General features: G+C 39.5%; 1 protein-coding gene and 1 long non-coding RNA gene across 4 annotated transcripts; both read right to left on the bottom strand.

Annotated features, from left to right (window-relative positions):
- Positions 1-645: 645 nt before the first annotated feature.
- On the bottom strand, positions 646-3,172 carry LOC131225850 (apoptosis inhibitor 5-like protein API5). 3 transcript variants are annotated; one of them, XR_009161589.1, is made up of 5 exons: positions 3,126-3,172; positions 2,919-3,025; positions 1,974-2,081; positions 1,230-1,368; positions 646-956 (listed from the first exon to the last, which is right to left on the bottom strand). XR_009161589.1 is itself a non-coding variant. In XM_058221449.1 (4 exons), exons 1-3 carry the CDS (start codon positions 3,029-3,031, stop codon positions 1,359-1,361), a joined length of 231 nt encoding a protein of 76 aa, XP_058077432.1. In that variant the 5' UTR covers positions 3,032-3,116; the 3' UTR covers positions 646-956; positions 1,230-1,358. The 3 variants fall into 3 exon arrangements, 1 of the variants encoding a protein (XP_058077432.1); XM_058221449.1 differs by lacking the exon at positions 3,126-3,172 and having other exon boundaries at positions 2,919-3,116; XR_009161590.1 differs by lacking the exons at positions 1,974-2,081; positions 2,919-3,025; positions 3,126-3,172 and adding an exon at positions 1,725-1,966.
- A 4,492-nt stretch (positions 3,173-7,664) lies between these two features.
- Positions 7,665-8,472, bottom strand: LOC131225168 (uncharacterized). The gene is made up of 2 exons (XR_009161221.1): positions 8,010-8,472; positions 7,665-7,853 (listed from the first exon to the last, which is right to left on the bottom strand). It is a non-coding gene; the product is annotated as an uncharacterized LOC131225168 (long non-coding RNA).
- Between the last annotated feature and the right edge of the window lie 7,329 nt (positions 8,473-15,801).

Here is a 15,801-nt window from a genome sequence, read left to right as displayed (position 1 = left end):
TTTTAATGGAAATCACAGGATCTTTGGTCCTGGATGGAGGCTGCATCCAATGGATGGTTCGGATTCAACCATCATACCGTGATGGTGGGTCACCAGAGTCATCAAGTGGATGACGTCCGTTTAAATCGCCCTCGGCGCGAAACGTGATCTCCGGTGGAAATCTACGGGTCAAGCTCTCCTTGATCAACCATTCTATCTCCCTGTGCTGCAGGAGCATGTGTGTGTTGTGTACACACACCACAAGTGTTGGGTCCACAGCACTGATCGATCTAATCCGTACTGTCAATTATAAGTTATGGGCCCTCCTAAATTATGTGATTAGGAACGGTGTAGTTTTAAACCCCCCGTTTGGGTTATTGCTAAGGGATTCCACTCCAATGTGCAATGCGGGTTGTCATAACAAAGGTTTCGAGAAACCCATGGTCACTGCACCAAAATCATCATTTAGGAACGGTTTAAAACCGTTCCTCAATGCTTCAGGAACAGTTCCTAAATGAGGCGTCGCAGAAAAACAAGAACGGTTCAGAACCGTTTTGGATACCGTTTCCAATTTCAGAGACGGAATTTTAGGAACAGTTTTAAACCCTTACGGTGCCAACGGTCGTTTTAAGAATGAAATTTTAAAAACGGTTTTAAAACTTAACATTGCCAACAGTCAGATTTTAGGACGGAATTTTAGGAACAATTTTAAACCCAGATAAACACATGAAATTTAAGATCAAGGGAAATAAATTAACAGAAGTTTATTACATTCCATCAAAATAGAGATTAATCCAAAGAAAAACATAAGAAAATAATGTGCTTGAAGATGTTTCATTGCAAAACCAAATTTACAAAATAAGCTATAGTAAAGGCTAGCACTTCAAATTGTAGCTTTGCGGAGATGGTGTGTGAAGCTCCCTCCTCAATGCATTGACAATCATCTCCTAGACCCACAGGAACAAGGCGCTTCCCACCTAAGAATATAATGAACTATAGAAATTGATGTTAATTGGTAACTAAGTGAAAAAGAAAAGTCTCCCCACTAATGATCAAGAATGAAGAATGGGAGCATGTTACAAAGGACTAGAAACACAAACACACATCTGGGACCCTTCAGTGCCCAGGCCAATTAACCCTGCTTGATATGACATATAGGATTATGATGCAAAATGCACATCAGGCATAGTAAGCTTGAAATGTTTACCGAGACATTGTTGTTGGTCTGTTAAAGGAAAAAAAAAACTCACCATTATGGAAGATAAAGCAATTTGGGAGCTCAAACCATCTGATTTGAAGCTCATCTTTTGCATATTGTGGGAGTACACCAAAGCGAGCTTTCTTTATTGCATCAAATGAGAAGATTAGCTTCCCACCCTTCACCATTTCCTGAAAATAGGAGTAAAGTAAGCAAGGAATTATAGTTAATGTAATGGAACTAGCTTCACAACTACTGATTACTTCAAATATTAACAAAAGGCATATACTGCACCTATGCATCATGTTTATCAAAATATCCCAAATATCACAAATCATATAAGATTCCAAACAATTTAGAATCAATCAATCACTGTGAAATGCCAAGTTATTTATCCAAGGCACACACGATCCATATAGAGCAAATGTCTTGAATGTCTGTTGATATTTGATATTTGATAGTGGTGGTGCAACTAAAGTGAATTCAGTATCATTTCATATTTTTAATTCATGTCCATTTAGTTTGCTTTGGGTACTAGTTCAGGTACCACCAATGGTTACAAAAGCAGATGCAACAGAGTCTAAAGTACTTGAATCTAAAGCCACCACCTAATCGATTTCCATACAATGGATCAATCAACTATGAATCTCATTTTATAGATGGACCTGGAAGTTAAAAGAATGTAAGTGCCTATTGTAGTTCTCCACTCCAAGGGTTGAGAAACCTTTGACAAGGAAGTGATCAGAGATTCAACGAAGGCAGCTAATTTTTGCTTCAATTGAAAATTTAGCCAAACCTGAGAGCACAATTGCTGAAAAACCAAACGGCAAAGCCTAAAATTAAGCAGCAGAGCAAGGAAACAAACGGCAGCAAAGCATGTGATTGCCAAGAAATCCTGCTTAACCTGCAAAAAGAATAAAGGAAAGGCATAATGATAATCACGTCTGCATATACCCACCTAACACATGTATTTAATCATTAGATTGAAGCTACATGTCCCTAGCATCTTTTTTTCACTATTTTCCTCAATTTTTTTTTCATGGTTTCCTTGCATCTCTTTACAATCAAATTGGTGCTTTTAACCAATTTCTCAAACGCTGGGCTGAGTCACGGAGTTATATGAAACTCAGCTAAGTCAGGCTTGGAAACCAACAACTTGTACTAAATGCTATCACGCATTTTATCGTAACCAGCAATTCATGAGACCTTAAGAACCTTCTGTAAGACCATCAGGAAAATGAAAATGTAGCTCTCCCTCGTCACAAATAACTAAAAATTTAGGCTGTAGATTCAAGGAATGGGTAGTTAGTGTAGCCCATAGTCAAAACCAAAAATCATAAGGAACTAAGTTCCACTACTACGTAAGGACCTTCCTAAGAAAAGTACCCTTGCATGTGCACGGGCAAGGGCAGATTATAACATGCACATTCATGATGAGAGATTCTAGAAGAGGTACTATTACTTCTATTACTTCATATACCAATACAAAGAATTAACCTCTAAGCAATGACTTGCAAATGAAATACAAGAAATGAAAAAGGAATTAAAAAATTATAAAGATTAAAAAAAAAAAAAAAAAAAAAAAAACATTTCTTATGGTAAGAATGCCAAAGCTAAGAATCTGTTCCTTTTTTTTTTTTTTACAAACTTTTCATTGGTAGATGTTCACAAAATTAAGGATTAATGTCTGCCCTATATGAAATAGAAAATAGTGATCAAATTATTTTGATGACGGTTTTACCTCTCAGTGAAGTCCTTGTACTGGTCTGAAAAATCCTCCCCGAGCCTGTCAGATGGTTGGCCAGTCACTATCTTGTAACCGCATAGACTATTCATGGCATTAGGAGTCTGCATCAGATTTAGTACCAATTCAGCAAGGACAACCAGACAAACATAAAATAAGTCAATAGATTGAAAAGGCAGGAGGCAACTTGATTTGGATACTTACTCCACTAGTCCCACAAGAATAAACTTCAAGTGTTGCATATGTTTTACTAAGTTGTGTATTGCATCCAACATGTCCAGCATGATCACCTCACCGTGGAAGTTGGATGCCCCAAAAACAATCCAATCCAAACATGATGTGGGCTACTAGTGGATTTAGAGGGTTTTGAATGGTCCAAAGGTTTTCTGCAGTGTGGGACACCTCATACTTGCATTCGCCGAATTTTCCTTTTGGCATCCCATCATTATGGTGTGGATTATATAATGCATGGTTTGGATGGCATATACACAACACGGTGGCTCTACCGTATTAAAAAATAATAAAAATAAAAATAAAAATAAAAATAAAAATGGAGAACCATCCAAAATGCTTCAAATTCATGTGATGGCACATATTTTGATATGGCTGAATGAGCCTTATTTTTTAGAAATCCAACAACTCTCGTGATAGGAGCAACCCAATGAACATATTAGATTACAAAAAATAAACCCTGGTGGGGCCCACTGGCAGAGAACTTGTAGAATAAACTTAATTCTCTAATGACTTAAGAGGAGTCGGCCTAAAAAAAAAAAAAAAACGCATACAAATACAAATATAATGACAAGTACCCAAGGACCTAGTCAAGTCAGTCATTGTCTGTAACAAATGGTGAGCGAGTGGTTCAGGAAGCAGCCAACCATGACCCTCATGTGCGCCCCTGCCTTTCACCCAAAGGGCTCATGTGTTTTGCACATCAAAGCCATGCAAAACATGAGCAACACCATGAAAATCACCTGGCATAGCTCGCTCACTAGTCAGTCTACCCCCACCCAACATGTGTAAATGGCCTATCCTGAAAATCAGGCCACTTCATTAATTTGGTCACATTTGCATGACCCATTAGGCCCTTAGGCACATGTTTTAAAAACCTAAAATCTCAACTTGACCGAATGTCCAGCTGGGCCAGGTCAACTCACCTTAATATTTAATAATTAAAACTAAGAAAGATATTTGACTAATATTACTATAAGTATGAGCATAAAATTAACTTACTAAAATACAAACATAGGGCATGACCTCTTGGTAGATTCTGTTGTAAGTTTGAATGTGACCGACCAATTTTAGCTAAAGAGCTTCTTCAACCCAAAGAATCTTATCTAGTTGGAAACAAGTCAAGCTCATCACCTCAATTTGTCATAAGTTGAGTTGAATCATCAAATTTTAGAGCTATGATGCAGTCCAACATATAAGTATACCATCTTGATCTATTAAGAGGTCAAATCTTGCAATAGAATGTTCCAAGGGTGGCAATGGACCCTCTTGGCTTGGCTTGGGCCTTGCATGCATGGCCCAATCAATTTTCAGATTGGGCTTAGCTCAAGCCATTTTAGCTTGACATGACCTGGCTCAGCCTGACTTGATCCAGCTCTATAATCACATGTATTACATCCTACAAATATATCATCCCACTCCTCGATTTTTAAACCCTCCAACTTGAATCTAGACCACTTGTTCCTTTCTTTTAAGGTGACTATTTCTTTGTGCATGTGTGGACAGATTAACAACATTCAGGAATGAAACATGGATTTTATCAATTTTTTGTCCTAGCCAGGTCAGGCCTGGGCCCAAAAGAAAAATCTTTTGAGATCGGTGTTGGGCCTGCTTTGCTAGGCCCATACTGGGCTTGGCCTATGCTCGGGCTTGACCTGTTTCTGGGTATCATCATAGAGGAAGGGGTTTGAGAGGAGTAGCTGTTGCTGCTGCATCTTGTATATTTTTCACCGACACCAAGAACTTGTATATTGCGAGTCATGATTTGGTGGACTTCATAAAGTTCATCATTTAACTTTGCAAGGTTCCGCTGAGTACGAGTGTATCTTTAAAACAAAAAGAAAAAAGAAAAAGAAAAATCAGCAATCCAGCAAAAGAAACAACAAGGAATTAGAACAAAGATTGATCTAATATTAAGTAATGCATGTATGGAATAGGACAAGATGTATAGAAGACAGAAATAGAACAATAGGTGTAGAAGACATTCCAAATTTAATAAAAGCATAGGGCCTGGCAGCAGCTTCTATTTGAAAAATTGGGATTTAAATGTTGGAATCTTCTTTCTGGGTTTGCAGTATTTGCTTGATTAGTTTATGTGGTTGCGGCATTTTAAATTTGAAAATGTTGGGCTTTTTGTCTGTTGCATACTGGAATCTACAGCTTAAGCTATTTTAAATCTAGAACTCAAGCTATTTTACTTATATAACTTTTTCCTTGATTTTTTGGGATCTGAACATTTTGGAGTTTTATATGGGAATGGGATTGTCTGTGATTAGATATTGACTTTGATGTTGAGTCTTGAACTGATAATTTTGGAGTCTTTATATGTTCCATTTTCTATGGAATCGAGAATATATGCTTTTGTTATCCTTGTGGTGATCGATAAATTGGATTTTCTGTTTCTTTTGGTGATTTGGAATATAAGTTCAGATGTTTGGGTTTTCATACCGTGATATGGGTTTTCATATCGTGGGAAGACGCATGTAGCAGATTGAAACAAATAGATTGCATGTGAGAGACGACAAACTGAAGTGCAAGTTTTATTTCTAAATAAAAAATATCAGGTTGAGCTTCATGGCATTAGAAACAAATAGATTGCATGTGGGACCTGTGATTGGTTTATCCAAGCGATTGATCTGATGGCCCTATCATGGATGAACTATGCCCGAAAAAATCTGTTCAATTTGTCAACTCTAAGCCTTCCATTGTTGGAATTAAAATATGTAGTTAAAAGCAAAGGCACCAACAGCCACATTCAATGGAGAAAATACAAGAATTTATGGTTAAGATCTTCCAATTTGGAAGATGTTTTGGGCATGGTCCATCCATGATGGGGCAATCGGGTTACTGGCTTGGGTGCGCGTGCATGTGTATGTGTGTAGATCATACAGGGTGGTTGCAAAGCTAACATCTAAGCAATAACCATCCATACAAATAAAAGGTTGATCCCTAATGGTTAGCCGTTCAAAATATTAGGAGACGAAGAAAACGAAAATTGGAAAATGATTCTTTATTTTTATGCCATGTTCCTCTAACTGCAGGTTAATTGTAAAGAAGAAACAACTGGAGACAAGTACCAACACTAGAAAATTTCCTTTGTTAAACTCATAGGTGTTGAGAACTATCTGCCATTGACCCATTCAGTCAGAATATTCTTACATCTAAGTGAAGACTGAAACACTTAACTAATATGGAGCCAACAGAAAATTCTGATACCAATTCTCAATGGAAAGAAGATAACTGCCAAGTCATGAGTTGGCTCCACGGCATTGACGAAAACGTCAACCATAGTGTGATGTATGGTGAATGTGCAAAGGAGATATGAAATACTCTCCGACAGCCATACTCAAATGACAAAAATATAAAATGCCTGTATGATATTTTCAAGGAATTCGAAACTATGAAACAGGGTGAAAAGTACTATGAACATTATACTCAGTTTAAAGGGGCTGTTTGATGAATGGAAACTTCATCATCCATTCACCATCCATATTTGCCTAAAAACAAAGTGAAAACAAATCGGAGTTACACTTTTCCTTGCCATAGTTCAACCATATTTGCCTAACAACAAAGTGAAAACGCTGATGTACCTATCTGCACGCTGCTGCTGCACTCACTCCCTCCCTTCAGTCTTCCCCATTCAACCGTGGATGACAGATCACACACCCTATATGGAGCTGTTGCTGCTGCTTCTACAATATTAGATACCCCATGTGTGGGGACTGTCGTGGGATGGTCGATTTTGTAGGGAGAGGGAGATCGAGAGAGGGAGAGAGAGGGAGAGGGAGATCGAGAGAGAGCTTTGAGATCAGGAGAGGGAGATCGAGGGAGAGGGAGATCGAGAGAGAGGGTTGAGATCGAGAGAGGGAGATTGAAAGAGAGGATGGTGAGCTCTCTCTCTCTCTCTATATATATATATATATCTATATATATATATATATATATATATATATATAGAGAGAGAGAGAGAGAGAGAGAGAGAGAGAGAGAGAGAGAGAGAGAGAGAGAGAGGCATGCTCACCTACGCACGTGCGCACCTTTGCACACGTGTCATGGGTGTCGAATCCGAACGGTCCATAAGATGCGGAATCCCATGAAACCTTAGGGGGTGAATTTTCACCCTGATCTAAGATTCTGGTGGGCCATAGCAAAGAGAAATTCAAATCAAGGGAAGAAACTGTTTGCATTTTTCATGGCCCACCAAAGTTTTGGATCAAAGTAAAATTTTGTACCAGGGGGTTTCATGAGGTTCTGCTTCATGTGGACCATTCAGATTTTCGAGACTCATCAGATATGATGAGTTCTCAAAAAAGTTTGTATGTAGTACGTACGAACTGGTTTGCAAGTGAGCGTTTCCGTAAATATATATATATATATATATATATCCCTAAAATGCAACGAAGGAAATCTAAACTGTAGCTTCGAAACCGCAAATATAAAACAATAAATTAAAATTTCACAAGAGAATCGAATCCACGTATGAGGAACCGCAAATGAACATCAACGTAGAGATACATGATTCAAACAGATTTTTTTTTTAAAAATCCATCTCAAAGAACTGCAGAAGATAAAGATGCAGATCTCACATGCTTCAAACAAATCAATAGCTCAAAATCCACAACACAAAAGGAAAAATAATAATAATAATAAATAAATGAACTTTCACAAAGAAAAATCCACCCGATCTGAAACAATCCCCACCTATGCCATCACAAATCACAACACACACATACACCAAATGAGAATGGATCAAAGCCTAATTTTCTAGGATGATTTCAACAAATCCAAGCGATACGCCATCAGATCTGATGAAATCAACATCAAATCAAATTTAAAATAAAAAAATAAAAAAATCACAAAATCAACAGATTTTCCAGCAGAAAGAGGGGGGAAAGCAAAGATCGAAGGGATCTAACCATCTCCGTCTTTGTCAAACAAGCTAAAGGCCTCCTTGAACTCAGAGATCTGGTCGTCCGTGAGCTGATTCGCCATTTTTTCTCTGAAATCGAGCAGAAAACGAGAGAGATGAAAGGAGAAAGAAAATTGCACGGAAGGAAAGGGTCCTTTGCTTCTCTCTCTGTAAGGAAATCATACGATACGCTCTCAGAATCTTTTCATATCATAAATGATCCAGTAGTCTGCGGCAGATTTACGTAAATGTGACCTCGGGCCATGTGGGGTCCCTTTAGAGGGTTCTAATAGAATCCATTCCGTCCATCTGTTTCAAAATAATACAATAAGCTATAATAATAAGAAATAAGAATATTCAACACTCAATCGGGACACACCAACAAAAAAGCAAAAGTAACAATGTACAACAACTACTTCCAAATCAGGAACGGCTTAAAGCCGTTTCTGAACCAAAATGCCAACCGTACCAGTTTGGCCATTTTGGTGTAATGGGTCCTATATATTTGTAAGATTTTTTCTAATAATTATTGCTAAAGGATTTTATTCTATACCTAAATCATTATAAGGAACTGTCCATCGGATTAATCAATGGAATGTACATGTCTCAACCCATATGATGGGTGGTTTTTGGTTTAAATCTTCGATTAGACGGCTTGACTTGAGAATTGGAGATTATTCTCACTGGTCATGCTCTTATGGTAACACCTGAGAACTTTCAGTACCCAGTATTGAAAAGTTCGGGGTGTTACAACTGATGCAGAATAGGCAGGTAATGTTGATGATAGAAAATTTAGAAGTGGTGGATGTTTCAATATTGGAAATTGTCTTGTATCATTGATGAGCAAGAAACAAAATTATGTATCATTATCCACTGCAGAGGCATAATACATCGCTGTAGGGAATGCGTGCACTCAGCTTATGTGGATGAAACGTAAGTTAATTAATTATGGAATTACACAAAATATGATGAATTTATATTGCAATAACATAAGTGCGATAAATATATCAAAAAATCTAATTCAATATTCTCGTACAAAACATATTGACATAAGATATCATTACATACGAGAATTAATTGAAGATAAGACTCTCATGCTGGAATACATTCAAATAGAGAAGTAGCTTACAAATATCCTTACTAAGCCTCTTGACAGTGTCAAATTCTCTAATTAAAAGCATGATATTGGATTATGTGTTATTAAATGATGATTATATTATATTTTTCTTTTCTTTTTGCATTTTTTTGTTGCATGAAAATAATTTGTGAATAAAATAAAAAGTAATATAAAAATTTAAAAAATTAGATTTTTTGGCCAACTTGGCATGGACCGAGTTTTTCGGCTAGTCGAGTAAATACTCGAGCTAGCTGAATCGGGGGCGGAGTGATTAAAAAAGGGAGAAAAACCCCATGGCTAGAGTTGTTCATGTTGTTGTCACAGGTGCTTGTTTTTGTCTTCCTTCCTTGATTATTTATATGATCATTCAGTATAGACTGTGTCCTAAACATGGCTCGATTCCATTTGCTCATCTTATGTCTTCCCCTGCTTTAAAATATCACGTTCAAATTTCTTCGTTCAAAGCACCAGAATCCAAACTACCATTCAATAATGTTAATCTTAACATGATGTGGTTATCTCCTCTTCCTAAGCAAAGAGGCGATTAGGAAGAAATACAGGAAGAAGACATTAATATGGATGATATTTTTTTATAACTTGGAAGATTCAGAAGATGTTGCAGACTCTGACTACCATCCCTCTTAATTTCATGAGAGGTTGTCAGCCTTGAAAGAGAAAGTGGATGCTTTGCCTGTATCCCAAGAATCATTAGCTCAAACTCAGAAAAAGAATATGAAATACATTAAAAAGTACTTTCATTGATTTAGCAGGAGTTTGAAGATTAATGATCCCGAGATGCCTGCTCCATCCTCTTCTGAGTCAGAGTAATATTTACCGAAGTATGGTTTGTAATAACTTTATATTTTGATGGTTTGGTGTGACTTTATACACTCTTTGATACACTGTTTAGTACAGTGTTGACTATTCTTTATTTTGAGATGTACTACACGTGACTTATGCTTATTTTACTTATGCTTCATTCATCTATCATCTTATAATGCTCTTTTTCATTAATTCTTCCTTTGTCAACTTGTGACAAAATTGGGGAGAAGGTGATGATATAAACATTGTGATATGATGATTATATGTGATGGCTAAATGAGATGCATGTGATGTTAAATGATGCTAACTTAGTAATATTTTCAATTTTCATGATATATCTTGTGAATGAGTTTGTATGAGAGTCAACTTGGTATATATCTCAGGAGCAACTACTGGTGTACAGATGAATTTTTGAATCTATAGGTAATTACAGATGATTGTTGAATTGGGGCTTCATTTTAGATGGTTAAGATCATGAGTTGTGGTTGTTTAATGACTATGTATGGTATGATGTGATGTGTATGTTGTATATGTATTTCGTCACGAAATTAACAAAAGGGGAGATTGTGAGTGCTCTTATTTGTAGCACACATGAGTTGTCAAATTTCGTAGACAAAGATACCGGTCAGATCGCAAATACACTTGAGTCTTATATGGCATCTCATGAAGATCGGTTCAAGATCGGCTCAACATCTCAAGACTTAAAGACATCACACGGTTTCAAGATTAAGATCTTTGTATATGACAACCACTAGGTGCAATGACCCTAGAAAGACCTTAGGTTAGGTCCTTTTGAAAAATGGTTAAAACGATTAATCTACAATGTAAGTTCACTGAAGTTTGGCCAACCCGACTGTAATGCTCTGATTTTTCAAGACCCAAGTATATGACTCATTTTCCAAAAATCTAAGTGTTAACCTTAAAGGATGGTCAGATTCGAGTGTGTGTGTGTATGTGTGTGTGTGTGTGTGTGTGTGTGTGTGTGTGTATTTCATTCAGAGTAAGCAGATGAGCATAGAAGGGACAAATCAACATACGGAGAAATTACAATTACAATTAGAATGTACAAGGGGTTGCCCATAATGACTTATACAAACCAATGTCTCGATATAACAAATACAAAAATTCATACAATTTAATACATGAAAAATAATAGAAGAATGTAAACATAAGCCGCAAGACCGTGCAGCTCCTCTTAGCAATATGGCTGTGCATCCCTGGCACTTGTACCTGGCTCCTCATCAGTCTGAACCTGAAAATCACTTAAGTTGTGAGACCCGTATCCTAGCCTATACCGTTCCATAGGCTTCCGCGGTCCTCCCGGTTGAATTTCAGTGACCCGCGATCTGTTATTGGTAGTTGCGCGTGACCCTAAGTTGTATCCTATGTTCCAGAGTCGGCTTGACCCGATACTTATACCCTAGCGACCGCACCGTCGCCACGGTTCTGACGCCGTATCTCACGTGCCGAGGTGGTACCCAGGCCAGGAGATGTGGGCCCGCATTCGGTTCGAGGAAAACACCACGCGTTATGAATTCTGAGAGAATCTCTACTACACGTCACATCAATCAATTAATGTACAAGTCAAGTACATATCCCATCATACCCATCCATCTCTCACCCAAAGTCAAAGCAACCCATTCTTAACCCATTCCTTTCTTACCAAAAGTCAAGAGAACCCATCCCTTTTCATCCCATCACCACTCCTCCCTCTCTCATTTTCTCATCCCAAGCAACCCCATGAGAGTCCAACACTCAAGCTCCATGAGGGAGAGCTAAATGTGGCCCACCTTCCTACCTCCCATCCCATCATCCAAAGTTCATCTCGACTGTTGAATCGCACCCCTTGGAGATCTAGTTCGTGTTAACGAAAGAAGGAAGAGGAGATTGATGGTGGGTGTATTCTTAAGTCGATTTGTGTGATTTTGATGGATTAAGGGCTCACATATGGTGGGACCCACTTGATGTATGCATTGTATAAGAGCGGCCCATAGTGGCAGGGTCCCTCCTCCATCCATTCTCCTTTTCTCTCTCTTTGCCCTCTTTCTTCTCCCTATTTTGATGGCTCACCGTGATGTACGCTGTCTATTAGTCCAGTTAGAACGTGGGACGCACTTGTGATGCATGTGTTTCAGCCGTTCATCCATCTGGATAGGGACCCACCTTGAAATATGTGCTTTATCTGCACCGTCTAGTTGGGACAGTGTTGTTCGTGGGGTAGTGGGACCCACCAAACCGTCTAACATCTGGACGTGGCCCCACCTTGATGTTTGTGTTATATCCCTACCGTCCTACCTCCACACGTGTGGCATCCTCACCATCTAGCAAGGACGATAGGATCCACCGTGATATAAGCATTTTATTTATGCTGCCCAACAACGTGGGCCCCACACGTGGGATCATGTGATGTATGAGTTTTATTCCAATCGTCCTTGCATTTGGATGGTGGTGGGTGAAGCCACCATAATGAATGTGTTTCATCTGACCGTCCGTCCAGGACGTGGCCCGCCCCACACGTGTGAACGTATCCTATATCCCTGCCGTCTAAATGGCCCACGTGGCATGTGTTTTATCTGACTGTTCATCTGTTAAATGGTGAGGGCCATCACATCAACCCATAGCTGCTGTATACGTCAGCAGCTCTTGGAGTCTGACCATGGTTATGTGTTCGATCCAGACCATTCATTTGTGGCCCACCATGACATGTGTTATATCTCACGATCCATCTATTTGACGAGCTCGTCCTAATGTTGGGACATGTACGTAGACCCCACCCTGATGTATGTGATTCATCCAAACCATCCATCCTTTTTGGTAAGTCTGTCTCAAGGCTTGGGACTAAAAATAAGACAGATCCAGTTATCAGGTGGACCAGACCACAGCAAACAGTGGGTTTGAACGCCTACCATTGAAACTCCCTTTTGGGATTACAGAAGCTTTGAATCAATATAATATATTTTTTTCCTCCTTATCTAGGTCTTTGTGACCTTATGAACATACTAGATGGGAAATCATACTATGGTGGGGCCCACTAGGATTTTAACAGTAGGAACCCTTATCACTACTGTTAGGTGTTGCATGGTCTAGATGATCCTTTGGATATGATTCATTTTTTTTGTGATAATGCTCTAAAATGATCTCTAACTATAGATGGATGAATGGTGTAGTTGTTGTGGCCCATTCGATATGGCCCGTTGGATGTATTTGGGGCCATTTGATGAGGCCCGATGTGACATATTTAGGGCCCATTTGGAAGGGCCTGATGTGATGTATATGAGGCCCTTGTATGAGGCCCAATATGATGTATTTGGAGCCCATGGGTTGAGGCCCATTGTGATATATTTAAGGCCCATGTTTTGTGGCCCATTGTGATGTATTTAGGGCCCATGGGACATGACCCATCTGATGTATATAGGCCCATGTGATGCGGCCCATAGTGGTGTGTATTAGGCCTGTGTGAAGTGGCTCATTGTGATGTGGCCCATAGTGATGTGTATTAGGCCCGGGTATGAGGCCCACCTGTGATGTATATTTGAGGCCCACTTGTGATGTATTCAAGGCCCATAGGCAAGGCCTGATGTGATATATATGTGGCCCATTGAGATTGTATATGGCCCATTGCGATTGTATGTGGCCCATTATGATGTATTTGAGGCCCATGGGTGTGGCTCATTGAGATGTATTTTAGGCCCATAGGTTGTGGCTCATTGTGATGTATTTGAGGCCTATGTATAGGGCCCACCTATTGTGTATTTGAAGCCCATCGGTTGTGAAGCCTGATGTGATGTATTCATGGCCCATGTGCCGAGGCCCATTGCGATGTTAAGGCCCACATAATACAGCCCATTGTAATGTATATGCGGCCCTTGAGTGAGGCCCAATGCGATGAATGTGTGGCCCTTGTGTGAGGCCAAAATGATGTATCTGAGGACCGATGTGATGAGTGATTTTGCCATGATGTATATAATGATGTTTATGTGGGTCACTCCTTGGGAGCAATGTTGGTTAAATGTCCACATTGACGGGCAATGACGGTTGAATGTTCACATTGTAACCTTCCCTTAGGCCTTGTTAGGCCCATTCTCACCGATTCTAATTGTTAAGGCTGATTCCGATTGTCGAGGCTGATCTATTGAGGCCGCTTCCGATTATTGAGGCCGATTCCGATTGTTGAGGCTGATTATAGAGGCCGATTCTAATTGTCGAGGCCGATTCCGATTGTTAAGGTCGATTTTGATTATCGAGGCTGATGCTGGTTATCGAGGCAGATTCTAATTATCAAGGCCAATTTCAATTATCGAGGTCGATTCCGATTGTCGAGGCCGATTTGTCGAGGCCGCTTCTGATTATCGAGGCCGATTCCGATTGTCGAGGCCAATTCCGAATGTCAAGGCTGATTCCGATTGTCGAGGCTAATTCCGATTATCGAGGCTGATTGTCGAGGTTGATTACTGATGCAGATTATCGAGGCTAATTGTCGATACCGATTATGAGTATGTGACAGCATAACATCATCATACATGCACATAAGCATCATCTGCATGTTTGTTATGAGATGTGGTTGACCATTGCATATGTTATTGGGTAGGTTGTTATGAAACTCCCTGATAGGTGGAGGTTATCTCACATGAGCGCACGGTATGTGCAGGATTGATGTATGACTGGATTGTATGACTTATGCATCTTGCATTGTGTGTTGTGATTACTGTACGCCCTAGCGACATCAGGGCCGTAGCCTCCACAGGCATATCGTAGATGGCCAGATGGGACACTAAAAATTTGTTATTAGCATCGACCTGTCATAGATGGCCTTGGGTGAAAATTCTTAAACTCTCTTGATACCAGAGGACGCCCCAACGTCGAGACCGAGTGGATATATATGAGCGTATGAGGGCCGTATACCAGTAAGTCGCGTCTCCCATTGTATCATGGTCGGTTGGGAGGGGGTATAGCCTTACCCACTTGAGGGAGTAGGCAATGCTATGCTGAGTCTGACCAGCTTGAGGAATGGGTCCTCTATCGACTAGCCGAGCCCGATATTAGCAGGCAGATAGTGAGGTCTCTTCTACTTACCCAATTGTGCACTTGATAGGGCGGCAAGCTGGTGTAGAGTGTACTAGACCCCAGTGATAATCTCAAAGATGTACATTACTGATTTGTGGAGTAACAATTGCATGCTCATTCATTCATTCATTCACTATCCACTCAGGCTGGTGGTGTGCAACTATTTGTTACGTGTAGCTTCACAATGGCCAAGATTTTGGTTGGGGCACGCGACTAACCTGAGATCAAGAGTTTACCACATTAAGTCTGACTATCCAAATTAGGTATGAGACTGGTTTGGATAGAAGTCCCTTGTGATGGACCCCATAGCCTGCGATACTACGTACTATCATCCCGACTTCACACTCCAGCTTGGTCATTTCATTCACACCACATATTGCATTGCATCCTCAACACATTTTGGTTTACTGAGCTTATGTATTGCATAACCTGATTAAGGTTAACGGTATTCATGGACTCGGTATCTGATATTTATCTCTTTATGACTCATCATTTGCATAACTGATCTACATTGCTTCCTCAGTATATGATATTGCTTTATTATATTTTTGCATCGCATAACCTGGATAAGGCTGATGATGTTCATGGACTTATCAGCATATTTCTGCATTACTCTGATGTTGTACGATTTATGGATTGCCAATATTTCTGCTTACTCTAATATTGCATTCTGAGCACACATATACTGTTTACACACTTACACCACCCTCTAAGCTTTCTATAAGCTTATGCACGAT

This window comes from Magnolia sinica, chromosome 14 (assembly GCF_029962835.1).
Source record: "Magnolia sinica isolate HGM2019 chromosome 14, MsV1, whole genome shotgun sequence".
Classification (NCBI taxonomy): domain Eukaryota; kingdom Viridiplantae; phylum Streptophyta; class Magnoliopsida; order Magnoliales; family Magnoliaceae; genus Magnolia; species Magnolia sinica.
The sequence above is the reverse complement of the archived record's forward strand: the minus strand, read 5'-3'. Positions and strand labels throughout refer to the sequence as shown.

What these genes read in the sequence shown, in the direction of transcription:
- LOC131225850 (XM_058221449.1), bottom strand. Translation starts at nt 3,031, where the DNA reads ATGCAGACTCCTAATGCCATGAATAGTCTATGCGGTTACAAGATAGTG. An exon ending in TACAAGGACTTCACTGAGAG is followed by an intron (nt 2,082 to 2,918) that starts GTAAAACCGTCA and finishes TTCTTTTTGCAG; the next exon opens with GTTAAGCAGGATTTCTTGGC.